At 38.2% G+C, this 27,649-nt stretch overlaps 3 protein-coding genes across 9 annotated transcripts in view; 1 reads left to right on the forward strand and 2 right to left on the reverse strand.

Moving 5' to 3' along the window:
• LOC137490940 (uncharacterized) overlaps nt 1-27,649 on the reverse strand; it is a 627,578-nt gene that overhangs the window by 433,403 nt on the left and 166,526 nt on the right. The gene's annotated exons all lie outside the window — the stretch shown is intronic.
• Nucleotides 1-27,649, reverse strand: part of LOC137490961 (protein NLRC3-like) — a 372,316-nt gene that overhangs the window by 129,549 nt on the left and 215,118 nt on the right. The gene's annotated exons all lie outside the window — the stretch shown is intronic.
• On the forward strand, nt 1,643-26,640 carry LOC108183678 (protein NLRC3). 5 transcript variants are annotated; one of them, XM_088650139.1, is made up of 12 exons: nt 1,643-1,730; nt 2,150-2,244; nt 2,487-2,600; nt 3,638-3,751; nt 4,537-4,644; nt 4,702-6,426; nt 9,878-10,051; nt 10,924-11,097; nt 11,679-11,852; nt 18,145-18,318; nt 20,120-20,166; nt 21,313-26,640. In XM_088650139.1, exons 2-12 carry the CDS (start codon nt 2,195-2,197, stop codon nt 21,843-21,845), a joined length of 3,387 nt encoding a protein of 1,128 aa, XP_088506265.1. In that variant the 5' UTR covers nt 1,643-1,730; nt 2,150-2,194; the 3' UTR covers nt 21,846-26,640. The 5 variants fall into 5 exon arrangements, with proteins under 5 accessions (XP_088506265.1, XP_087104596.1, XP_087104595.1 ...); XM_087248470.2 differs by having other exon boundaries at nt 1,643-1,969; nt 4,537-6,426; XM_087248469.2 differs by having other exon boundaries at nt 4,537-6,426.

The following is a 27,649-nucleotide window of genomic DNA, read 5'->3' on the forward strand; positions in this document are numbered from 1 at the left end:
TTTAGAGCGATATTGTAAAGCATCAGGAGCTAAGGTTAATGTTGGAAAAAGTTTGAGCATGAGGGTGGGAAGAGTAAAAGAAATAACACAACATATACCCTTTAAAGAAGAAAAGGAACACAAACATTTTGGGAATTTGGGTGGGGATGGATTCTAATAAAGCAGATATTTTAAATTGGGAGAGAGTTTTAAATGGAATTGAGAAAAGACTGAGATTTTGGAAAGCTAGAATTTGACGATAAAAGGGAAAGTATTCATCTTAAATGCTTTAATGTTGTCAAAGGTCTGGCATGTGTTAGGTGTAACTGCGTTGCCTGAAGTATACTATAAAAAAATTGATGTAGTTTTTGTGGGGAAATAGAAGAGCCAAGATTGCTTATTATACTTTGATTGGTGAGGTAAAAGAAGGAGGTCTGGGACTTTTGGATAGTTTTTTAAAAATGAAAGCATTAACAATTAAGATTATTCAAAGGTTTTTGGAAGGGAAAATGGATGTGATTTGGAAAAGTGTGTTGGATTATTATTTGAAGAAATGTGGACATTTTAATATGGGATGTAATGTTTTATTGATGAAGATGAAGAAACGGATGATAGCAGGTCTGCCAAAATTTTATGTTGAGGTCTTAGAATCATGAGGGGGATTTTTAGAAAATGTGTTGATTATACCAAAAGCAAGGGCGCAGATTCTAGAACAACCACTTTAACTGAATTCAACTATTTTAAGTGAAGGAAATATTTTATATTTTAAGGAATGGTGGGATGGAGGATTAAGACAAGTTAAAGATGTATTATATGAACTAGGATTTGTACCATTACAAGAAATTGTGGATGCTGGGTATAAAAGAGTTGTTAAAGCAAAATTACAAAGACAATGCCATGAGTTGAAAAAAGCAATACCAAAAGATTGGATTGAAATAATTGAAAAAAAAATATGTTGGGCGATGAGGATGAATTACCAGAGACCTATTTTAAGAAGAAAAATGGAGAAAAGATCAATGAGCTTATGTACAGTTAAGAGTTTTTATGCTGTTTTTAGATAAAAGGCTTTTGTAAGACCTATAGCACTCAACTATTGGAAGGAAAGATATGATGATTTAAAAAGAAATATGGCGAAATGTCAAAATGAAATGTATGGAACCAATTTTAGAAAATTTTAATTATTTCTTGGGACATAATTGCATATTAATAAAAATGAGACTGTGTAAAATGGGTATTAAATAAGATATAATGACCCAAAGGTTGGTGATTCAAGCCCACCCACTGACGAATTAGGCACTTTGCTGCCTTGCAACTGCTAACACGTGCACTGGACATAGATCCTGGGCCACCTTCTGTCCAGCGTTACAAGATACAGTTACACACGAGAGGATTATCAGTGCAGCGACACAACAGGACAACTCCTGAGCCTCTCAATGCCTGAGCTGTTCTCATCAGAGCAGTCACACATGGGGAATATAACACAAGCTGTGCTAGACTTCATTAAGAAAGATTAGAGTATATATGGGAAAGCAGTCATTTTATTTTCTACAAATATACATTGAGCTCTATGACACTGATCAAACTGTACAAATATTATTTTCTACACACTCCGGTACAGCAGGTGGCGGCATTCAGCTTTACGCTGCTTTCTGTAACACGCTACACAAGAAGAAGAAGAAGAGGAGAAGGAGGAGGTTATCCGAATATGTGTTTGTTTTGTCTTCTTAGTGTCCAGTGTTTTTCTGCTTCAGGTAAAATCACCCTAGTTAAATGTAACTCTGCACGTGCTTTGATAACCCTGCAGCTGTTTGACTCTTCTCTGCTCTGTTTAGAGTGTTTGTGACGGATGTTTTTCACTGAACTCATGATCTGCCGCTCCTTCAGAAACGAAAGTGAAAGTGTTTAGTTGTTGCGTCGCCATTTTAAACAGACATAATCCACCATTTACAACGCAGAACAGCTTTAAATCTTTAATGTCTTGACAAAACCTGTAAGCTTTATGTGAATGTGTGTATGATGTTATTATAATCAATCGGATGACGCTGTGATTCTTCATTAGTTTACTCGTGATGAGCTTCTGGATTTGAGTGTCTCAGCTGCTGATCTATTCCTGCATTCAGCTGAATTATGAAGGCTGATTGATGACTGGAAATATGTGATTGTTCTTCAGTTTCTTCTAGAGTTTCTGCTGGAGATCAAACTCTTCAGGTCCATCATGGAGGACACACACACACCTGGAGTTCTGTATTTGTTTACAGGATCCAGGTAATAGACCTACACTTGACATTTCATATGATTATTTTCTACAGGATATTATATTTACTCTCTGTTAGTTGTGTTTTTAATCTGTCTGAATATTTAACACACACAGTCAGCAAGATTTTGTACAATATTTATGAAAAGTATGAAGTGCTGTTAAAAAAGTGTTTTAATGATGAAATGTTGAATAAATCTGGTGTGTTGACTCCAGTGTGTGCAGCGCTGAACTTTAATCTTCTCTGTTTTAGTTCAGTTCATCAGAAGAGAGCAGAAGCAGAGCCCAGCTGTGTGTCTATGAAGAGTGACGTGTCTATGGATCCACCAACAAATTTTAAGAGTGAAAACACAGGACCTGCTGTCAGGTAGATCATCTCTTTAATATCTGCAACTGATCAGTATTTTCATAATAAATAAATCAGGTAATTAGTGTTGTGGATCTGTTGGGTTTCAGATGTTAGATGTTGTATCTGAGCTCTGCAGGATAGTGCTTGAAGATCTCCGCTTTACACTTCAGGCCACAATTGATGGTGTTAACAAACCAATCAGCGCTTTATTAATAGTTAGTGAGGTAGAAGGTGGGTTTAGGTTTTGGGTAGGGTTAGGGATCCACAATAAGATCATACTGTATGACTACTAATGAGCAGTTCATATGTTCACATTACACAGATAATAAGCCGGTAGTTAATAGTATGAATTGTGAGCTGAACTAAAGTGTTCCCGATCTCCTGCCATAAAGGGCTTTTCCTGCACATTTTCCCCTGCTGTTTCTGTGCTGTACTGATCAGCCATTCCTCTGATCTGAGTCTGTTTTCACTGAAGCGCAGTCATCATCATGTTGTGTTGGCCTCATAGATGCTGCTGATCAACACATTTGGTTTCTAGAATTGATATTTCTCGAGTTCTCCTGCTCATTCAGTCATGATAGATGATGGTAAATGAACTTGTCTTGCTGTACTCAAAGTCTGGACTGGAGCTCTGCAGACAAACCCCCGATGAGTGACCTTCTGAAGACTGAGTGATGAGGAGGAGGATAAGGGGAGCTGCTGGAGGCGGGAATAACAGTCAGCTGACACAGTGCAGTTTATACTGCTGCTTATATAGTCATGTGATGATGATTGACACGCCTGAATGATTAAGCTCCTCCCACACCTACACTGTGGACTTCATTCAGTGATTTGATGATTAGTTTCAGCTCTAATCTGCTCTAATAGTGCTGCATTTCTGTTGGGCTTTCTCTACTAGAAATGAGCCTTGATCTGTTTTTGCTGATATTTTCACATTCAGACGGTTTTGTTCAAATATAAAGGAAATTAATTTAAGTGTTTTTGTAAATGAAGAATGATTAATATCAGGTTTGTGCAGTGTGTGCAGCGCTCAACTTTAATCTTCTCTGTTTTAGCTCAGTTCATCAGAAGAGAGCAGAAGCAGAGCCCAGCTGTGTGTCTATGAAGAGTGACGCGTCTATGGATCACCCAATAGAATTTAAGAGGGAAAACACACGACCTGCTGTCAGGTAGATCATCTCTACACACACATGATTACACTGCAGCATTTATATGATCCTGTGTTTCTAGAAGGTCAGAAAAAAGGAGTATTACATTTACAGAAGACTTTAAAACTAAATGTCCACACACTCACATCTGATCATTAGTGAAGTACAAATAAAGCATTAATACTCAAACTGTTAGAGTTAGTAGAGTGAGTTTACAGGCTTTTACAATAGTCAGCAAAGTGTGGATAATCAAGAGAAAGATTTTAGACAAGATGAATGAACAAGTTATGTGAGACAAACACACCACACAGTCTTTATTGTAACGGAGGCCAGCGAGTAAGTGCTGTGCAGGTAAACCTCACTCCTCTGACCTCTAAAGCTGCTCTAGTGACAGACGCCAGAGGCCATGGTCTTTAGCCTCCTTGGTAGAGCAACCGACTCCCATGCGGAAGGTCGCCGGTTGGATCCCAGCTCGGAGCAGGTTGGGTGGTGTAGGACCAGCAGTGTTACACTTGTGCTCTCTCACATTTTCATCCTAAAAGATTTTAAATGTCTTCAGTGAGCATCCAGCATCATTGTGAATGAAGGATATCAAATGATTGAAGTGTTACATTTAATAAATGACAAGTACTATTAAATGTTTAAAGCATTTTGAGCAGTAGATGTGATCAGTGTGTGCTGTTTAGTTAAATCTGATTAAATCTGTGTATTGTGTTTTAGCTGGTTCAGAGAAAACACACATGGCTTCACTAGAGGATCTTTACACTCGCACTCATTGATTCTTTGTGTTGTTGTTGTTCCTGCAGTGTGGATGGAGATGATCAGACTGGAGACCTGCAGCAGGGTTCACTCCAATCAGAACATGAAGAACTTCAGAGAGTCAAAGAGCAGCACAAAACCAGCATGAAGAACAAGTATGAGAGATTATTTGAGGGAATCCACCATGGAGAGACTCAAACCCTCCTGAACAGCATCTACACACAGCTCTACATCATAGAAGGAGAGAGTGAAGGAGTGAATGAAGAACATGAGGTTTTACAGATGGAGAAAAGAGCCAGAACAAAACCCTCACAACACACTCCAGTCTACTGCAATGACATCTTTAAAGCCTCAGCTGGAGCAGGACATGAGGAGAAGATCAAGAAGGAGAAAGCCCAGATCAAGACTGTTCTCACTAAAGGCATCGCTGGAATCGGGAAAACCATCTCTGTGCAGAAGTTCATTCTGGACTGGGCCGACGGAAAAGCCAATCAGGATGTAGATTTCATGTTTGTGCTTCCATTTCGAGAGCTGAACTTGATCAGAGATCATCAGTACAGTCTTCACAGACTTCTGCTGGACTTTCATCCTGAACTTGAAGATCTGGAGCCCAAGATTTATGAGCAGTGTAGAGTTGTGTTCATCTTTGATGGTCTGGATGAAAGCAGAATCACACTCAACTTTTCAGATGAGGAGAAAGTTTGTGCTGTGACTGAATCTTCATCAGTGGCTGTGTTGATGTGGAGCCTCCTGAAAGGAGAACTGCTTCCCTCTGCTCTCATCTGGATCACCTCCAGACCAGCAGCAGCCCATCAGATCCCCTCCAGATACATCAAGCGTCTGACAGAAATTCAGGGATTCACTGAGCCTCAGAAGGAGGAATATTTCAGGAAGAGAATCAGCGATGAGCATCAAGCCAGCAGAATCATCTCCCACATCAGAAGAGCAAGAAGCCTCCAGATCATGTGCCACATACCCGTCTTCTGCTGGATCTCCTCCACTGTGCTTCAGAAGCTCCTGGAAGAAGATGTGAGTGCAGAAATCCCTCAAACTCTGACTGAGATGTACATCCACTTCCTGCTGATTCAGATCAACATGAGGAAGCAGAAGTATGAAGAGAGGGATCCAGAGAAACTCCTGCAGTCCAACAGAGGAGTGATCCTCAAACTTGCTGAAGTGGCTTTTAGACAGCTGATGAAGGGCAATGTGATGTTCTATGAGGAGGACCTGATTGAGAGCGGCATAGACGTCACTGATGCCTCAGTGTATTCTGGGATCTGCACTGAGATCTTCAAGGAGGAATTTGTGATTCATCAGAGGAAAGTCTACAGCTTCATCCATCTCAGCTTTCAGGAGTTTCTGGCTGCTTTCTTTGTGTTTTACTGCCATTTAACAGATAAGAGAGAACCACTGAGGGTGATTTTAGAATATTTATATAATCAATATCTACAGTCCAGCTCTGTGAACTCTCTGTATGATCTGCTCAGATCAGCAGTATATAAAGCTGTCTGGAGAAGAAATGGTCATCTGGATCTGTTCCTGCGGTTCCTGCTGGGCGTCTCACTGGAGTCCAATCAGAGACTCTTCCAGGATCTGCTGACACACACAGAGGAGAGCTCAGAGAACATCAGAGAAATCACACAGGACATTAAAGACCAGATCAAGAGAGATGACCATCTCTCAGCTGAAAGATCCATCAATCTGTTCCTCTGTCTGCTGGAGGTGAAAGATCAGACTCTGGCCAGAGAGATTCAGGAGTTTGTGAAATCAGACAAACACTCAGTGAAGTATCTCTCTCCTGCTCACTGCTCCACAATCTCCTACATGATTGAGATGTCAGAGGAGCCGCTGGATGAGTTTGAGCTGCAGAAATTCAACACATCAGCTGAGGGAAGACGGAGACTGATAGCAGCGGTGAGAAACTGCAGAAGAGCTCTGTGAGTATTCATTGATTGATCACAGAAGACACACATCAGTCTGCACTGAAGACTCAGATCAGTTTAGTGAATCACTGCCCTGCTTTAACAGAAAATCTTTAGCTGGCCATATCGTCCCCCTGTGAGATCGCTGATACACCATATTACTGCATGGGGACGCGGCGGCAGTGTTCTGTTTCCTTATTTGCTCATTTATTTCATCATTTCTAAATGTATTTAACAAACTTTTCTTGACTTTTTACTCACACAAACAACATTTGTACTTATTTAATAATCTACTTCATTTGCTTTACAGTTTATCCTGGAAAATAACTCAAATCCCTGTAAAACCCTGTGCTCCTCCAGCTAAATAGGACATTTGTTGATGTGTATTTGCTCAAATCTAACACAGTGTTGCTCTTGGATAATTGTGTTTGTTTTCTGATCAGAGAAATAGTGTAATTTTAGACACAGTATTGCTGTCTAGCCGCAGACATGCCTCTAATATTACATTTACTGTAGGCCTAAACACTAAACTTTACACTGAGCTCAGTAAAATGCTCTCTGATTAGTTATTAATAATCTGTTCAATAATTCAGTACAGTCATATGAATGGAGAAATACAGGTTTAGTGTAGTTTAATGTAGTTTCAATAAATCCGTAAATAAATAAAAAGAAGATATGTTTAAATTAATTAAATAGGCTTGTTCTGAGGCATGAGGGTGGTATGAGGGCCCAATGTCCACAGGTGGGGGTTGCAGCCCAACACCATGGTACAATGCCATGAGGTAGCCTGACTGCCATTAGCTGCATTTCCACTATCGGGCCAGTGCGAGCCAGGGCTTTTATCGGGCCAGGCCAGGCCGATCGCCCAGGAGGTTGAGCAGTGAGGCCAAAATCATGTCGCGTTTCCACTGTCGGGCTAGTAACTCGCAACGCGTCACGCAAACCCCGCTCCCAGAACATTCACCGAATCGAACGTCACTCAATCCACCCACTTCAGTGGGAATCAGGCAAATAAAGCACACCATCACATCATCACGAAACTATTAAAATTACGACAACCAAAACAAACAAATGACACATTACTGTACAGCAGTACAATGTATGTCTATTGACCTTATTCTAAAATGCGGAAGTGCGCCTGTTTTCGCGATTGTCTTAGAACTTCTGATTCAGTCGCCTATAGGAGAAATGACTAGGAATAATAAACGGCAGAAAACGGTCAAACTACTTTCTCTACAAACAAATAATTGCATGACTATACAGACCAAGTAGAATAATATAACAAGAAAATATCAAATTGCAACATCAAGCAGCGTAATGAGCAGTTTTTAATGTCTAAAAATGAATGGAAGTGAATGAGACCAGAAGTCTCGAGCCAAAAAAATTCAAATGGCAGCGCCCACTCGTCGGCGGAGAATACGGTCAATACGCACATGCCTGTGTGTTCTCATTCATCATATTCATTTACTCGCCGACCGACTGTTGGCATCGAAATCCAGTGGTCTTGCCACTAACGGAGGGACCCAGTGCAGGGAGCGCACACATCCATAATATAACACCACATATATAAAATTCTTCGTTAATAACTCGATATAAAATGTATTTTTAAGATCCTCAGTTAGACAGACGCTGTCCAACATTCAGCCCAAATTCTCCAGAGAGAACTGAAACATGAACTTTTCCCTATAGGCTTTATGACACTAAGTTAGGTGATTCCCTTTATTTAAAGATGTTGCTTATTATATCTTAAGTAAAGGAAAGTGTTCAGTGTTTCAGCACATAAGAGCAGCACATCATAAAATATAGCCTATATTTCTTTGCACTCAGCAGCTATACACTAATAAAGCTCTTTATGTATTTAAAATGTCCTTTTTTAATTTTACCACGTCATATAAAAACATACACACTTGTTTGAGGACACAGAACACATTTTGAACTTGCAGTTTTCCCCAATGCGTCTGTAAAGTGCTGCGCAGCTGCAGACAGAAAAAAAGGTCGGCTAGTTTCTGCTTTCACTCACCCAGAAAATGCTGTTTGCATGATTTGATTAATATCATCATATCCAAATACTTTATAAATACTATTTAAATCATTGTCCGGTGTTTATTGTTTTTAAAAAAAATCTAAAATTCTTTTTTTCAAAGAGGCTTTGAAAAATAAAAGTTTAATATGGTTTTAAAACAGTTTGATATAGTACCTAATTGTTATAGCTATAGCTTTTGTTAGTTTTATATTGGTTTATTTATTTAATGTGATTTTATTATAACTGATATTTGTAATTCTTTAAATTATTTCAATATAGGGCTATTTTATCTAGATATGACACTATTGTTTTTTAGCCTACAAAAGTGGACAAAATTTTTTTAAAGTTTAATGTTTTTCTGTTGTTCATATAGTGTATTATCTCCAAAATAAATAAAAATAATAAAAATAAAAGAAAACAGCCGCTCGCGGCATCAACAGAGCTATGAAGGGAGCGCTCTTTTCCTCGACCTCACACACACATACAGGCATCTAAACGCGCACAAACACACCTTTTAAACTTGACAAAAACTCTCGAAAACCTTTACTGTCTGCTATGTCTTTAATATGGTGTAAAGATTATTAGGCGTTATTGAAACATCAAGGAGGACGCAGCAAAGAAAAGTAACTTATAAATTAAAACTACTTTACTATTTTAAGGGCGATCATATGCAAAAAAAGACCCCAGCCTATAATTTATTCTAGATGTTTTCTTTCCCATATTTATTTATTTGTTATGTGTTTGGTGCATGTACTCATGTGCGATCGGAAAACTGTGCCCGCCTCTCCTTTCACTCCGCCCTGAAGCTTCGGCTGGCCCTCTTTGGCCCAAGGTATTCGGCGGGCCGAAAAAGGCTGGCCGCTAGCCCCAAGAAAGCCCTGATTTGGCCCGATTAGGCCCCGGAAGAGACAGTGGAATCGCGACTGGCCTTGGCTCGCCCTGGCTCGCTCGCTTTAGGCGCGATAGTGGAAACGCGGCTATTAGGTACTGAGATGAGATCTTCAGACCCCTTGTGAGACCAAATACTGGTGTGGTTGCAGGTGCGTATACATAAGTGTGTGGCCCTGGATTCCTCCTAATGCAAGGCAATGCTGGACCTCTTGTGTCTGGAGTGTGTCAGCAATTCCTGCAATTCACTACAGTTTTGAGTGTGACTCCAAATCCAGTCCTCCATGGGTTAATAGTTCATTTTATTTCCAGTGATCATGTCTGTGTGATTTTGTTGTCAGCACATTCTACTGTGTGAAGAACAAAGTACTTAATAAGAATATTTCAGTCATTCAGATCTAGGATGTGTTATTTTAGTGTTCCCTTTATTGTTTGAGCAGTATATATATATAGTTTATTTTCAGTGTTACTTTAATCACTGTAGACTGAACTCATGAACACTCAGCAGTGCTCATTTCTCACTGCTGATTTTGTTGCTGTTTGTCCTCTACACAGGCTACAGGGCTGTAAACTCACTGTTCAGTGCTGTGAGAGCTTGTCTTCAGCTCTACAATTCTCGAACTGTGTGCTGAGAAAGCTGGACATGAGTAACAATGACCTACAGGATTCAGGAGTGAAGCTTCTCTCTGATGGACTGAAGAGTCAACACTGTAAACTGGACACACTGAGGTAAATTAAAAACATGTCCATCAAATAAATGCTGCCACAAATGACTTTTCAATTGTGAAATGCAGTGAAGTCTGATGAGGTAATGAGCATATGCTGTGATGTATTTTATTTCTGTTTATTTATTGTGAATATTTCATATTTAATGTGAAGTCAAATATGAGAAACCCTGTTTATATCAGATATAATATTGCTCTTTAGTGTCATTTCTGCTGAAATGATCATTGATTGGTGTTCTTTGGTGTTTTTGGGGCGTCTCTAAATGAGCTGTGTTTCTGCAGATGTTCAGCCCATCACTGAGTCTCTTTATTTACTGATGTTAATGTGTGTAAAGTTATATTCAGTCAGTTTTATAATAATTTCAGGAATATTATTGACTAATATGAAGATGTTGATGTGATTTATTTACAATACAGTTTGTAAAGTCATATTTTCTGTCTGTTAATATTTTATGAGAGACTTGCTTTGTTTAACAAATATGAGGATCTGAATGGATTTGCTTTGTAAACATTAAATAATAGTTAAAAAGTTTTATTTTATTTTATACAATAAGTTTTTAGTTATGATTGTTACTTTTTTAAATCATTCTGCTTAAATCTGCAGATTTTTATTTTTTTACAAAATTCCTCTCAGAAATAGCAAATAAATCTGTCTGGCTGACTCATTTTGGTCCAGAGATCTTCTCCTTAAAAAAGTTTATGTAATAATGAAATACAAATGTTTGATCTTCCTCCATGTGACCATTAAAGCAACTCTGAAGAGTTAAAGGAGTCTTTTCCTTTCCCTATGAGGAGAAATCACTCATTATAGACACTTCAATAATTACATCACACTCACACACAATAATACAGTGTCTTTTACTGTCCTCTACACAGACTACAGCGCTGTAAACTCACTGTTCAGTGCTGTGAGAGTTTGTCTTCAGCTCTACAATCCTCAAACTGTGTCCTGAAAGAGCTGGACCTGAGTAACAATGACCTGCAGGATTCAGGAGTGAAGCTTCTTTCTGATGGACTGAAGAGTCAACACTGTAAACTGGAGACACTGAGGTAAATGATTCTCCACTCAACAGATACAGTTTCATATTTGGTTAACAAAATGTGGAGCCCTGATGTAAAAGGTTAAAAAAGTGTTTTCATTAAGATGGAAATGTCCAGATATATTTAAGAGCATTAGTGGAGAAACTGCAAAATGCTGCTTCTCAAATGAATTGTTTTTTCTTAAACAGTTCAGGAAATCAGTGTATTTTAATGATTATTTTAATTAATTACTTCTAAATCTTTATTTATATTTTATATTTTAATGATCATATTTATAGTTTGTCTGTGAATTGGTTTATTGGAGCAGGTTTGACAGGCTCTGATCATTTGCATTTTGCAGGTTTATAAATATATAAAGTCTCGAGGTCCTCTTATCTGAACTGAAATTTATCAGTTTTCTTACATTTCAAAATGTTCAAGAATATATTAGATGACATTTAATATTCAGTTTTAATAAATAACAATAGTCAATAATTCTAATATATACAAATTCAAAAGGTTTTGTCATATTATTAACCTCTAGCTTGTTTTTACATCAGATGAATTACTAAAATCACACTGTTAATGTAATCTGTGTTCTGCTTTCTCAGATTGGTCATGTGTAATCTCACTGTTCAGTGCTGTGAGAGTTTGTCTTCAGCTCTGCAATCATCAAACTGTGTGCTGAGAGAGCTGGACCTGAGTATGAATGACCTGCAGGATTCAGGAGTGAAGAAGCTCTCTGATGGACTGAAGAGTCAACTCTGTAAACTGGAGACACTGAGGTAAATGATTCTCCACTCAACAGATACAGTTTCATATTGGGTTACCGAATGTGGAGCCTCTTTCAGTGGATTGGCAGAAGAAGAAACAAAACATTAACAGGGATTTGATTTCAATCATATCTATACTAATGTATGTTTATCTATAAAAATATGTTTAAAAGCATTACTATATATAGTATATCGCAAAATGTTGCATGTTCAAAGCTTTTCTTTTTCCAATATACTCAAATATGACTTAAAGTTAAAAGAATCAGTTTATTTTAAAAGACATTTTAATAAAATTAATTATTCACATTTTATTTTTGGGTCATGAATATTTGTTTCTCACCTGACAGAATAAACAGTGTACCCGCGGGGTCTTAAAAGCATTGAAAAAGTCTTAAACTTGATGATCTTAAATTAAGACCTTAATAGCCTTGAATTTGGTATACCAAGTCTTAGATTTGTTACGAAGGTCTTAATTTTTTTTATTTATTTTTGCCTTTCCTATGATTAAACATCATACTGTAATAAAAATTAACTGTTACTAATGTAGGCTAATTAAAAAATTCATGCAGCGTAACGTTGAGTGCATCTTGCGCTCCATGTCATAGCAGAAAGTCCATCGCCGTAGCTTACTATGGCAAGCACGAGTATTTACAGAGCTCCAACTACTTAAAAACTACTTAGAAACTGTGCTCAATTTCACTGCATGTGTTTTCTGGACAGTCTTTCATTGACATTCACAGCAGAAGCTCCTATTTCACTGTGACTGAAAGAATGAAAGTAAACAATTTCTCTCTCTCACTGTGGCCCGATTGACCTGCTGGCGTGACTTTTCCTCTCCTCTTGGCTGTAACAGCGATACTTCTGGATAGAGGTCTGCATTTCTGCGGCTGTAAAGCGGAACCTGACCAAATTTCTTATGGCGCGTGCGTGCGGTGCGTGCGTGCGTGTGTGTGTGTGTGAATGAGCGAGAGAGTAAAGCCGCCTTTCCACTGCACACGGCATTTGGACATGACTGTCGAACTACGCCCCCTTGTGGCAGTCGCACAGAATTTTCAGTTCTGAAGTGCACCATGGGAGAGAAGCTGTTCTGGCAGTGTCCGAAATAAAGGAGGCCTTTATTCTCTGTGCGTTCACCATGGTTGTATAAGTGAATGAAAAGGGAGGGAATGTGGAGACAACATAAAACATATATATATTTTTATTACTTGCTTTTATAAAGAAATTTTTTTTTTCATATAGACTTTTTCTGTTTAAAAAAAAATAACCAAATAAACTAGTATTTCTCATCTCGCGCACACTGACCTGCTTGGACAACACTGGAGTACAGCACATCCGGTCAGCGGGTCGCATATGGTCTAGTCGAAGGCAGGGGCGGACTGGCCATCTGGCAGACCGGGCAGTTTCCCACTGGGCCGACGCACTTTTTGGGCCGGGCTGATCATCGTCTTCGATCTGATCGGACCATAAAAGGCTTAGCAACTTATCGTTTTTTTTCTGCCTTATTAATTGGCGATGTTGTGATATGTGACTTTCTGAAAGTAAGATGTTTTTTCCGGACAGACAGACCGGGCCGGCCCATGTGACACTCTGCAGCCCATTGGTTCTTTTCTTTACTGACATTGGGCTGGCCCAATCACAAACTCCTAGTATTTTGGGCTCTGTGTGAGCGTGTATCGTCTGTGTGTATATGTCAAAATAGTTGCGAGTCAGAGAGAAGAAATGGAAGTGAGGCGCAAAGAAATTACGGGGAAACACACTGGCGTTTTATTTAGCAGTTCTAAAAAGATCTCCATACATTCTAGTACACTGCTAAAAACGCAAATCACGTGACCACACACACACACACACTCTGCCATGACCTGCAGCCAGTGGTTTAGCGCGGGTGCTTTGAGCATAAACCCCAGGTGAGAGTATAGTGCATGTCGGACAGTTCATCAACTATCTGCTGAATCTCATCTCACTACAGTTGTTAAAGGGCCATGAAACCCCCTCGTTTCAGCAGGGTGTTTTCACACCTCTACTTTGGAAAAAGTCAGAAAAGTGGGCGTGTCCAGCTCTGTTTAGGGGGTAGTGTTGGAGGAACTAAAGTGGGATGGTGTGGGAGTGTCTATTTGGGCAAGCGCGAGTTTCAGTCAAAATACTCACACACAGGAGAATGTGATGGTGTTTAACCTACAGGGACATCTGTAGTGGAATTATTTGCCAAATTATTAAATGGTGGACTTTAACTGCAGTTTGGCTCTTTCATTCAGGGAATTCATTCATGCCCCTCGCGACAAACGAGATATTTGATTCGAGGATCTGCTCTAAGCGTGTATTTTTCATGCAATGTTTGATACCGCACGGCGAATGAGAGAAAAAAAACCTCCGCATTTTCCGGAAACTTAGATGCACACGGCAGGTAGCGTCAGAAAGCCGCTTGTGTTATTCCGGTCACTAAATCCGGTTAAAAACCCTACACGAGGTTAAAGTTTGGTTGTGGTCCTAACATGTTACGGTGCAATAGTTAACTTAGTTCGATACGAACAAACTGAATAAACAAAGAGCACTGGTCGCTCACTTACCAAATCTGTAGAGACAGGACAATCCACAGCAACTAGAGCCGCGTCTTTATGAAGAGAATACTACAAGCGTATCCGATCTCAGCGTTTGCAGATGAGAACAGCTCTCAGGTAAACAATAATCCTCCTTAGACACGCAAGTTATTGTTGTGGAGCGTCGCGTACACTTTTAATCCACACGTGAGTCTGCGCTCTCACAGAGAGAAAAAGAAAACGAAACTTAACGGCAGCAAACTATAAAAGCAACACTTCACGCTTGTTTTGCCAACACAACGTGGCGTCCATGTCGTGTAAACACAGTAATGAATATTAATGAAGTTGCACAATAGAGCGCGCTGATTGGTTTGAACCAAGCCTTACTCATGCATTAATGCATCACACTGTAAGACGTAATAAGACTCACTCTGGCACAGGTGTCCAGTCTGCACGCTGGAATAAACGCTATTATGTCATGACCGTGACGCAGCTTCAAAAATTCGTTTCAAACAGGAAGTACGAATTTGCTTGAAATAACGCAAAAACAACCAATTTACACTTTTTAGTGAAATATAGGTGTCCTAATAGTGTTTTTAGCAGTGTGGGACACATATATGACTGTCAACAGCTCAAAAAATTTGTTTTGGTGTTTCGTGACCCTTTAAACGTGATATTGAATTCCTCTTGTTGTCTCTATCTAACGACTCTTTGGTCTTTTGAATCACTTATTCTCTGGTAACTCTGTTTTGGCTGAGTGCAAAGGTAAGCTAATATATTAGTTTATGTAGCCACGTACACTGATTCTGCAAATTGACTGATTGCTTACCTTTATGGTATACATTTATTGTACGTAGCACGTCTGTGTTGATGCTCTTGTTAGCGCTTTGAGTTTGAGAAAAGCGCAATATAAATAAAATATATTATTATTATTATACTGTTATAATGGCCATTATTGATTAATAAAACTGATATTCTGCAAAAGAGACGGGGTAAATTTGTTATTTTCAATGAAAATGAAAGGAGGCAGTTATATTTAAGCCCTGTTTTGTTATAAAAATGCAGAGTGAAGATGATGCTCATATAAATATATAGCTACACGAGGCTGTCTGGTGTCTGTTAATCTTAATATCAAAATGAAACAAATTTCCTTATATTATGTTTTCATTGTTAAGAAACAGCAAACAGGATGAGGAGAATGAGGTTATAAAGTACACTGTTCCCTTTGTAGATTTACTCATGCGTCAGCAGGCAGTTTTTGTTATGTTTATTATTGAATATAGGCTGAGTGAACAGTGTATTGAATACGCTAAATTGGCTGTAGTGTATGAGTGTGTTGTGGGTTGTGGCTGGAAGGGCATCTGCTGCATAAAACATGCTGGAATAGTTGGCAGTTCATTCTAGTTCAATGCCAGGGCCGATTTTTTTTTTTTTTTGCCCCACTCTAGCCCTGGTTGCAGGAGTTCAAATATTTAAATGGGTCTGCAGCTCAAATTGGATCCAAATTTTCTGCATACGGAGATTATCGGAACTTCACGCAACTCCTGCACTACTCTTCATTGGAAATGAATAACTTCCGGTCTGTCGCTTGTCGTGTGCAGTGGAAAGGATCCCAGGGGTACCCAAAGTCCCCTAATGCTCTATCAGTGTGAATGTGACTGTCAGGATGCTAAAAGAGACATAAAGACAGCGGGTTTGTGTTTGTTTACAACTACAAATGAGGTCAACTTGCAATAACCAATCAGCTTTCTGTTATTGACTTAGTGCGCATGGCCACGGGAAGTGTCACTACACTCAGTGGTATCTGTATGTCAGATGTCGTGTCACTTCATGTTAAAACTGCTGCTGGGAGGTTCGCTGTGGGTGCGGGACACATGATTTCGGCTGGCAGAGTACGGCGTTATTTCACTGACAAATGTCGTAGGCGCAGTTTTAAAGGTTGGGAGCTCATTCGTGTAATGCGAGAGAGTGAATCTCTTTGCTCACACGCCGGTTTCCTCTGTTCGTGGACAAAACTGCTCGCGAGCCCTGAAAACAATGCTGTTCACGTGCGAATGATCTGCTCTCGCTCCTTCGGACGATGCAAACTCACAAATTTTGTGTCTTGTGTTTCCTCCTTCTATCGTGCTTTTGCTCTTCAGAGATGCTTCAGCATAGTGTAGTATTAAGAATAGTGAACTGATAAAATAAAATACAGAGTGTAGTTTTACTTCAGTAAAGTGTGGTGAATTGTAGTATAATATACCCTATATTGTAAAACAAACTGGGTAATTTGTTTGTATTACACTTGTTGTGTTACCATAGCAACTATAGTTTTACCACAACAGATTAATTGAAGTACTTTACTGTACAGCAGACACTAGTTCACTTTACTTTAGTTGCCATGATGAAATAGGATTGATAGTGAGATTTATTTGAAGAGTGAATAGTACAGTAGGCTATAATACCTTATCAAGTTTTCCCCTTTTCTATCACAGTTACATTTCTGATTGCGTTAGTTATATTTAAATGTATATTTTATTGGTGCATCTTTTAGATGTTTAATAAATGTTTTTAAAATAAAACTATTCTCTGTGTCTTTTTAAGTGTTTGAAACTGGAAATATCTCATCATATAACACACAGCCAAAAATGTTGTGGTTTATTAGAGTAAAAATGTAATATGCAAGTCTATTTCAGGGTTTTGGTTATTGGTAATAATTAGTGTAGTAATATAAATCCTATCAAAAAGCACAAAAGGAAGAGGGAGCAGAGTACTGAGAGCGCGCAAGAAAGTTTGCATGTGAGCAGTGCATATTTTGAAGTGAGAAAATTTGCGTGCGAGCAGCGTTTTGTCCACAAAGAGAGGAAATCGGTCCACGAACAAGGAGATTCGCTCGCTCATATTGAATGAATGCGCTCTTGACTTATAATAGTTCTCTCATGACATTTGTCAGCGAAATAACGCCATAGCAGAGTTAATGGAATTTTTGAGACTCTGATAAACAGTTTGTGTGGTGCTGCATTTGATTTGAGTTGAATATAAAACCGTTTGAAGAGTTTCTGTCTGAAACAGACACGTCTGTACCAACATCTTTATGACCCATCCATGCGTGATCATAGGGAGAACCAGATGACCAATAATTCTTGGCTAAAAATTGCAACAGCTGTGGGAAAGGAGGAAAGCTTTTGTAAAAGTTTGAAAAAACCTCAGGGATAAGTTTGTTGATTCTCTTTTTATTCGTCTGATTTTACTGTCTGTTTCTCTTGACCGCCCCCTGTCATTTAAAAAAAAAATCTCAATAGCGAACGCGTCAAGTATAAAAGCCTCATCCGTTTCGTAAGGTGTGCAATGCGGCGCCAGGCGAAAGTATAAATCAGCATTAAGGTGTTTGTTTTTGTAGTTTCTGTAGTTTAATAGGGCATCTAACCTGTCTTTAGTACTGTTTAAATACATTTATTTTACCACTAATTTTGTGATTTTGCATTTTCTATTGCAAGTTTTTTGGTATTGTGATATAGGTCTTAAATTTATTACTAAATGCTCTTGAAAAGGTCTTAAAAAGTCTAAAATTTGACATTATGATATCTGCAGAAACCTTGTATATTAAGATTATAGATTATTTGTGTGTGTTTGCTGATGCGAGGGCTTGATCACTAAGGAGAGCTAATCAGGATGTGTGTGTTCATCACTGCTGTTGACATAAGCAGAAACAGCAGTCAGCATCTTCACAACACAAAGAGATGTGTGATTGTCCAACTGTGTGATGTGGACTATTGCTGTGTTTGTAGATTGTCTGGCTGTATGGTGACAGAGGAAGGCTGTGGTTTTCTGTCTTCAGCTCTGACTTCAAACCCCTCACACCTGAGAGAGCTGGATCTGAGCTACAATCATCCAGGAGATTCAGGAGTCAAGCTGCTCTCTGAACAACTGGAGGATCCAAACTACACACTGGACAAACTCAAGTATGTGGAGCAGCACTGGCCTTGTGCTTTTACACTGAATGGCTTTAAAAAGACACTAGAAAGCTCTTTTGTGATCAGCTTCAGTTTTCTGTGAGGGTTATAGGGTGAGGACAGACAGAAGATACTAAGGGTGTCACGATCCTCCAAATCCTCGATTCGATTACATTTTCGATTCTAAAGGCACGATTCGATTCGATTTTCGATTATGAATAATTAATTAATTAATGACCAATACATTATTTGTAGCCTACCGTTTAAACTACCTGACCTGCATGGTCTTTGTTTTACCCATAAACAAATCATACAGTAAATGAATAAAGGCAAGATACACACATAATTACCACCTGTCAATCACTTTTCTGCGGGACTCGTGAATAGGCTCTGCTCTGTGTCGTGATAATGGCGTCGGTAAAAAAAACGCACAACCAACAGGAACCAGCCAACAGTATCTGAAGTGTGCGCTAAAATGACTAAGTACAAGTGAGTGAAAGATTGAAGCAGTCCTCTGACTGCCTGGACCTGCTGTCTCGAGCGCATGGCTGTGTGAGCGTCTGTGTCTGTGTGTTCACAGAATGTGCATTTTCAGAGGTAGAGAGGAAGGAGGGCTGCTCAGAAATGCCACACGCCACTGTGGATGTCAAATCGTTGTCGTTCTAAAATGCCATTTAAAAACAAAGACAGTGTAAACAGGGCCTGAGTGTGTACTTTTCGCGAGCGGATTTGCAACGGGGGCGGGCGGAGGATCGCGATGCCGGTGTTGTCTATCGGACGAACCGTACGTAATACGTACATAGCAGAGCTTGCAAAACTGTTTTTTTGTCGACAACACGAACGTTGTCAACATAACTCACTGGAAATCCAAAATGCTTACACACCGGCGACTTCATTGATAGAGGAGAGGGTTTAAGTTCTGTCGACGGGTCTCCTGCGTCTGCAGTTTAACAAGCACTTCAACAAGCCTGTTTTTTCCCGCTTGGCAAGACAAGCTGACGTGACATGGGGGCATGGCAGCATCGACAATTCTATTTTTTGATTCGATAATCGAAATTGAGCATAAATTTCAATCGATTTCGATTTAGATGACACCCCTAGAAGATACAGCTTGTAGAGTATTCCAGTCATGTCTATGAAGAGCAAATCATTGAGTGTGAAATGAATCTCCTCTGTAAATGTTGGAGTGTATTGGCTCAGTTACAGTGACATTAAGCGGGACACACTGTACAGTTTCAGCATTTGAGCTGAGCAGAGAAACTTCTTCCTCCATTTCTGCTGAAGAATCCTACAATATCAGGTCAGGAATAGGGTTGGGGATTGAAGATGGATTCAGATTCTGGAATCAGACACTTGGATTAATGTTCAGACTCTTGTTCTAAAATCAACATCTGGATTCCTCTTCTCTGTGCACACATGTGTATTTTTCACTTGCTAATCTGTCAGGAACTTGGGCGCTGGCGAGCAGCTTTAATAATCTGAACATAGTTTAGAGATGGACTGCAACATGTGCTCAAAGGCTGCATGTGCTGAAGAACGATGGCAAAGCTAAGTGTGATCACTGTAATAAATGAATGTTGCAGCAGGGTGTCTCCATCAACATGAGCAGTATCTGCGCTCGCTTCACCAACAGCAGAGGAAAAGAACGCACTGTGTTACATTCATTGTGCATCCCGGCTCAACCAACAAGTGTTGTGTGTTTTAGCTCAAGAGTTTGGAGCGTGTAGCTGAGCAGCTCAGTGCTAGCTTTAGCTTATTAGCTGAGGGGAAAACTAAACAGCTCATTCTCTCCATCTGTGTGTGTTTACAGTCTGGATCATGGAGGACACACGAGGATTACAGCAGGACCACGCAAATGTAGGACTACACACACACACACACACAAGCACACACACACTGCTACGGTTTAATTAAGTTGTCTAGGGAAAACAAACGTAACACTTATAATATTAAATTATTACTGAGTAAATGGATGGAAAATACACCAGGACACAAAATTTACATTCAATTCGTTTATTCCTCTTACAAGGAGAAGAAAAATGAAGCCAACAAAAGAGAGGCTTACATGTGTGCGCTTTGTACAATGTATATATAATAATAATAAGAAGAAGAAAGAAATACAATCAAAAGTTTTAGGGGAAAAAGGAACTAGAGTGGCGCCAAAGCAAAGAACTAAACAAAACCAAAAGCCACCTAAACTAGAACACAAGATCCCCCTCTAAACTTACTAATAAAAATCAAAATGTGAAAAAGAAACAAAATCTTCAGCGTTTGCGTCGCCACACCTAAACTCCCTGAAATAATAAGTAAAAACACAAAATGCGGCGCTTATCCACTTACCTAGTGTTTTTGAACATTAAAGTTATCTACGGGCAAAATGTATGTCGCGCGACGTAGTAAACTATTCCCTTTTCCCCACAAAGGAATGATAAACTCTTTAACCATGACTTAATTTACATCGATGTAGTTATTCTGAAACACAGAACAAAGCATACAGTATGAACAGCAATTTCATAAGTCAAATTTAAAGTCCGCGGAGTGAAGTCCAATTGGTCCACGAGGAATAGCCCTAATGAGGAGTGACAGGCTCGGGATCCCATCAAGAGGTACCTAGTAGAGAAAAAAAAGTGAAACAAAAGGTGATAGGGCGAGACAAAAGCAAATGACAGTCAAGGAGATACGAAGGGAGCAAAGGGAGATAAGCAAAACAGAGAGGGAGAAGGCACAAAAATACAAACTCCCACGGATCGTAACACACACGCACACACACACGCACACACATTGAAGCACTCTCTCTCACACACACACACACACACACACACACACACACACACACACACACACACACACTCACACACACATAGGCATGCTCCTTTCTCACACACATAAACTCACACACAGTCAGTCACACTTAACACACACACACATGCTCTCTTCTCTCTCTCTATCTTACACACACACACACACAGCTGTGGTTATAAATGTGTGTGTTCTTGTGTTCAGATGTCTGTTTCCTCACTCTGGATCCAAACACAGCACAAACTCGTCTCATTCTGTCTGAGGAGAACAGAGAGGTGAAGCGAGTGAGAGAGAATCAGCTGTATCCTGATCATCCACACAGATTTGACGGTTATTATCCTCAGGTGTTGTGCAGAGAGAGTGTGTGTGGACGCTGTTACTGGGAGATTGATTGGAGTGGAGATGATCATGGTGTGCGTATATCAGTGTCATATAAGAGCATCAGGAGGAAGGGAACAGGTGCTGAGTGTTGGTTTGGATATAATGCTCAGTCCTGGAGTTTGATCTGTGATTCCTCCAGTTTCACATTCACACACAATCAGAGACGGACTGATCTCCCAGTGAAGCCGCTCAGCAGGAGAATAGGAGTGTTTGTGGATCACAGTGCAGGAACTCTGATCTTCTACAACATCTATAGAGACACAATGAGCCTCATCCACTCAGTCCAGACCACATTCACTGAGCCGCTCTGCCCTGGGTTTACTGTTTATTCTAGATCATCAGTGAAACTGAGCTGAAGAATGACGAGAGATTTACCCAGAATCCTCTACAGGAGCAGTGTGTGTGTGTGTTCAATGCTGTGTACATGTGTGTGTCTGCGCATTTGTTAACTGTTGTGTGTGTGTGTGTGTGTGTGTGTGAGAGAGAGAGACTTTTTTGACTTTTAAAGGGTATTTATTTTACAGTATATCCAATTAAAACAATTTCATTCATAAACCAAAAGTTTTATCTTATTCCCAGTTAAATAAAAATGTTATTGTCTTCCACAAACATAAAGCCCTTGTTAATGCACCGCTTTCTTTCAAAACTCAATTCGTCATTGTTCATTCGATAATATTCATGTTGTAAACGAAGTCTTAATTCAACGAAAGCTTTAAACAAAATAATTACATTAACTTTCTGATCTTCCAGGTCAGCTCTGTACTCCTTCCAGATAGCTCATTTTGCCTAACCGATCAGAAAGTTAGAAAAAGTACAAATCTCTCTCTCTTTTTTTTTTAACTTGTGACCATAAATGAACATTGTATTTTTGAAATGAAGTCTTAACCTGCTAATAATCCTCTTAAATGTATTAAAAAGTGGCAATAATCTACGACTTTCATAAAAAACATGAAGAACATCAAGTTTTTTATACACAGGACAGAAAGAAGAGTCTGGAAAACTGCATTTAAACAGAAACACTCTTGTTGGCAAAGAAAAGTGCAAAACTTGCCATTGCAGATCACCAGACCTTTTTGGAAGAGGGTTTTTGTATAATAAACGGCAAGAAAGCAAAATAATTCCAGATTCAGACAACAAAGATCTCCATTTTGTATCTTTTTTCTTTATTTTAACTGTCTAATAAAGAATAACCTTACACAAATATTATATAAAACTGGTTTATCGTTATAGAAAAGGAAGACTTTTACATTTTTAAAAGATAGAAACAAGTTAACATCATCATCATTATTATTTTCAAACTGTTCTATTTTTGGCATTACACGCATTTCTGGAAAAAAGACTTCTGTTACGTTATTTAACATGGATTCTGATATATAATCTGATAAGGATTGAGGAAAAGAAGTTTCCACTAACTTTCCTAGTGATTTCCTGTGCTGAACACCACTTTCTTTCTTTTTTTTTTTTTTTACTTAGTTTTTATTGATTTTTTAGGAACATAACCAGTAGGAACAAAACAAATAAAAAAAAATACATATATACATAAATATACATATGTATACAAACTTATATAGGCCAATACAACCCATGTATATCTACATACACACATGTATAAAAATATTAAATTAACCTCATCAAAATAAATAGATAAATAATAAAAAAAATAATAATAATAAAAAAAACAGAACAAAAGTGGTTGTTGGAAGAGTTACAAAATCAAGTCATGATACGTTTGACATACATTATCACAGATTATTTACAATGACATATTCAGACCATTTTTTCCAGTACTTGGTATACTTTTTTAAGTCAAATCTTAGATTAAAAGTGAGTCTCTCCATACAGTGTATTTCCTTTACAATTCCTATCCATTGAGCCCTTGTCGGAGGGTCAGCATGCAACCATTTTCGAGTTATGGCTTTTTCTGCTACTTACCAAAAGGATTTGAATTAGGTACTTGTCAATAGTTGGAAAAACTTCTGGTATTTTCCCAAGGTATAATGTTATAAATGAGTAGTCCAATTCTTCTCCGATTATCTTTTTTATTTCAGTCGCTATTTCACTCCAGAAGGTTTGTATTTTTGGGCAAGCCCAAAAAACATGAAAATGGTTAGCCATTGAGGTTCCACATTGTCTCCAACAAGAGCCCAAACTTTCAACACCTGTACGCAATGCAGACAGTCTAGGAGTTATGAAGAACCTCATCAAATTTTTCCATCCAAACTCTCTCCAAGCTCTCGAGTTTGTGGTTTTTGCATGTGTGACACACATATCTGTCCAGTCTTCTTCTGTTATTTGTTGGTTTGACTCTTTCTCCCATTTTTGTTTTATGTAAATTGATGAATGAGTCTTACTGTTTTGTATGCATTCATATAATTTAGAGACCAGTTTTTTGTTTTCTTCTTTTATGTATGCGTCCGCAAATACTGTGATCAAATTAGAATCATCCTTAATTTTATTTTTAATTTTTTTATTAAAGTAATCTCTAACTTGCAAGTATCTGTAAAAGTCCTGCTTGTCCAGGCCAAATGTATCTGATAAAGTCTGATAACTCATAAAGTGTCCATTAGAGGTCACCGAACTGAATGATGTGATTCCTCTCCAAACCCACTGTTTAAATCTCTTATCTAGTGTACACGGTTGAAAGTCTGGGTCGAATGCTATCCAACTTAATATCCCATTATGCTTTTCTAATTGTAATTTCTTCAGTATTCTAAACCATAACTTCAAAGAAAACACGGTCCAAGTACTCAATCTACTGTAGTACTTTTCTGCTTGATTTTTATTACCAAGTAAGGATTGTAAAGGTTGATCTATTTGTGTAGTTTCTAGTGTTTTCCATTTAGACTCATAGCTTTGTATACACCAACATAGTAAAGGTTTTAATTGTGCAGCAAAAAAATAGTCCTGAAGACATGGAAGGGCTCTTCCACCATTTTCTTTTCTCAATTGCAGTGTCTTGAACTTTATCCTAGGTCTTCTACTATTCCAGATAAACCTTGAGATCATCCTATCCCATTCATTAAATTGTTTTTGGGGTATTTCCAGAGGCAATGATTGAAAAAGATAAAGTAACCGTGGAACCACGTTCATTTTAATTGCTTCTATCCGGCTGCTCATGTCTAATGGTAGGAGAGTCCATTTTGCAATATCAGATTTTATCTCTTTATAAATGGGGCCATAGTTACTTTTAAAAAGTGTTGACAAGTCTTTTGTTAAGTTTATTCCCAAATATTTTAGTGAAATAGAATTCCATTTAAAATTATGTTGTTTTTTCATTTCTAAATTTGGTCTAAAATTGTAAGTAAGAGTTTGCGTTTTTTGAATATTTATCTTATATCCAGAATAGAAGTTAATTGTGTTTAGGAGGGACATTAATTTAGGAATACTAGATTTAGGATTTGCCAAAAACAGGAGAACATCGTCTGCATACATACAGATCTTATGTTCCTCTTTTTTAATTACGATCTCTTTTATTTCTGGCTCTTCTCTTATTGCTTGGGCCAGGGGTTCGATAAACAATGCAAATAAAGTAGGACTTAAAGGGCAGCCCTGGCGTGTCCCTCTTTCCAAGTAAATAGTTTTGGACAGATGGCCATTAATTTTTATTTTAGCTTTTGGTGATAGATATAGCCCTTTAATGCATTCAATAAATTTATTGTTAAAGCCAAATCTTGCCAGAACCTGATACAAGTAATCCCATCCAACAGAATCAAATGCTTTTTCAGCATCCAGGCTTAACAACATTGCACTTATATTTTCTGTTGTAATATGACTCATTATTTGTAATGTTCTCCTTAAGTTATCCTGCGTCTGTCTGTTTTGTATAAAACCAGTTTGGTCTAAATCTACTAATTCAGAAATGACAACCTCCAGTCTCTTAGATAATATAGAAGCAAATAGCTTGTAGTCCACATTTAAGACAGAAATTGGTCTGTATGAGCTACATTCATTCTTATCCTTTCCCTGCTTTGGAATAATTGAAATCACAGCTTCCTGCCAAGATTGTGGAATTTCTCCACCTCTTAGTACATAATTAAAGCATTTGAGGAGCATGGGTGTTATTTGAGGTTTGAATGTTTTATACATCTCTGATGGATATCCATCAGTTCCTGGTGTTTTATTTGCTTTCAGTTTTGATATAGCACTATCCAATTCTTCTATAGTTATTTCGGTTAACAATGCTTTATTCTGTTGTTCCCCTATTGACGGTAGGTCTAGTGAATCCAAAAAACTCTTTATAATCCCAGTTTCTGCTCTAGTTGGTTGGGTGTATAAGTCTTTGTAAAATAGTTCAAAAGATTTCTGAATGTCTTTTAACTCAGTACACACCTTTTGAGTTTTAGGATTCCTTATTGTGTTTTTAGACTGTTGTTTTCGTATCCTCCAGGATAATAATTTCATTGCTTTAGGTCCTATCTCATAATATCTTTGTTTAGCGAATTTACATTGTTTTTCTATTTCTTCATCATATATTTTATTTAGGTCTTGTTTAATTTTATTTAATCTTATCAATATTTGTGGGTCTTTTTGTTTAATATGTTTTGTTTCCAGATTTTTTATTTCCTTTTGGAGGTTTAATAATTTTTTCTGTTTTTCTCTTTTACGATAAGCAGTGAGGGAAATAATTTTACCACAAATTACTGCCTTCGCAGCATCCCATAAGGTACTCGGAGACACTTCTCCATTGTCATTGCTTTGGATATATAGATCAAACTCAGTCTGAATTTGTTTCTGTATAGTTTTATCATTCAAAATTGCTGTGTTAAGTCTCCAGAGTGTCTCTTTTTGCTGGTTATCTAAATATAAGGTTAGATATACCCCGGAGTGGTCAGAAATATCTCTAATCCCTATACTACAGTTTTTAATTCTATGTCTATCTGAATTATTCATGAATAAATAATCAATTCTTGAGTACATTGCATGACATGTTGAATAGAAGGTAAACTGTTTTTCCTTAGGGTGAAACTCTCTCCATATATCGAACATGCCAAGTTCTTTAAGCAGTCTTTGTATCATTTTAGCATTTGAAGTTTTCTTTCTGTTGGGACCAGTTGCATCAAGTCTGGGTTCAATGTGAACATTTAGGTCCCCACCTACTATCAAAGTACCGTGTGACTCTGTGACTATCAAATTAAATATTTTCTTAAAGAATGTTTTGGTACTTCCTGGTGGAGCATAGACATTAAATAATGTAATTTCTTTATTATCTAATTTCCCCCTAACTAAAATATATCTACCCTCTTTATCTTTAATTTCTGATATAAGTTCAAAGTTCACTGAATTAGGAATCAGAATAGCTACCCCCCTCTTACGTCCTGATTTATGCGATGAATAGAAAGTATTTTGAAAGCCAAATCCCTTTAATTTCTCGTGTTCCTGAGGTGATAGGTGTGTCTCCTGCCAATTAATTATTTGTATTTTTTCTTGTTTCATTTTCGCAATTATCTTACTTCTTTTAATTGGACTATGTATGCCATTGACATTCAGCGTGACTAATTTATATTCCTGACCACGCATATATATTCATTTTAAACCGCTCACTTTTATAAAACATTTCCAACAACAACCTAACAAACAAAGTATGAACATTCATAACAAGACTAACTGTATGAGAAAAAAGGGCTTCCAAGTCCCAGGTTATAGTTATAACCTTTTAGTTGAGAGAATGTCCCTGTGACCGTCAAGGGCCTCTCTTTGGTGCAAAAGAAAAGTTTATCAGAAAAATCTGCTCTTGCTTAATCGGTTTCTCTATTCATCCTTGGTAGGCTCAATTAGATAATCAAACTTAAACGAAAATATAGGAGATAAAATAACTGCTCCATCGATTGCTTATTTTTAATCAAAATATGTTATTGTCCGAAGGGAGTAACGCGTCATATGCCTTAATAAGCATTCAGCTCCTCAGTGTTCGGTTAAAGGCTTAGTAATAGTATCGTCCAAATGTCTTTTATGCAGTCACTTACGTTATTTCTCGGTGAGAATAATATATTCACTTTTCAGACGATTCATGTGCGACGCGATGAAAGTTCTGTAACTTCTCCCTAATCCGTTCTTGGTCCACTGATTTGCGATGACGTTTTGTGCTTGTTCTTTCCCAGGTAACGTTAGGGAGACTTCGGCGTTTCGGTTCTTCGGGGTCTTGTTCCACATTTCCCACAGA

Source organism: Danio rerio, chromosome 4 (assembly GCF_052040795.2).
Source record: "Danio rerio strain M-AB ecotype USA chromosome 4, GRCz13ab, whole genome shotgun sequence".
NCBI lineage: Eukaryota > Metazoa > Chordata > Actinopteri > Cypriniformes > Danionidae > Danio > Danio rerio.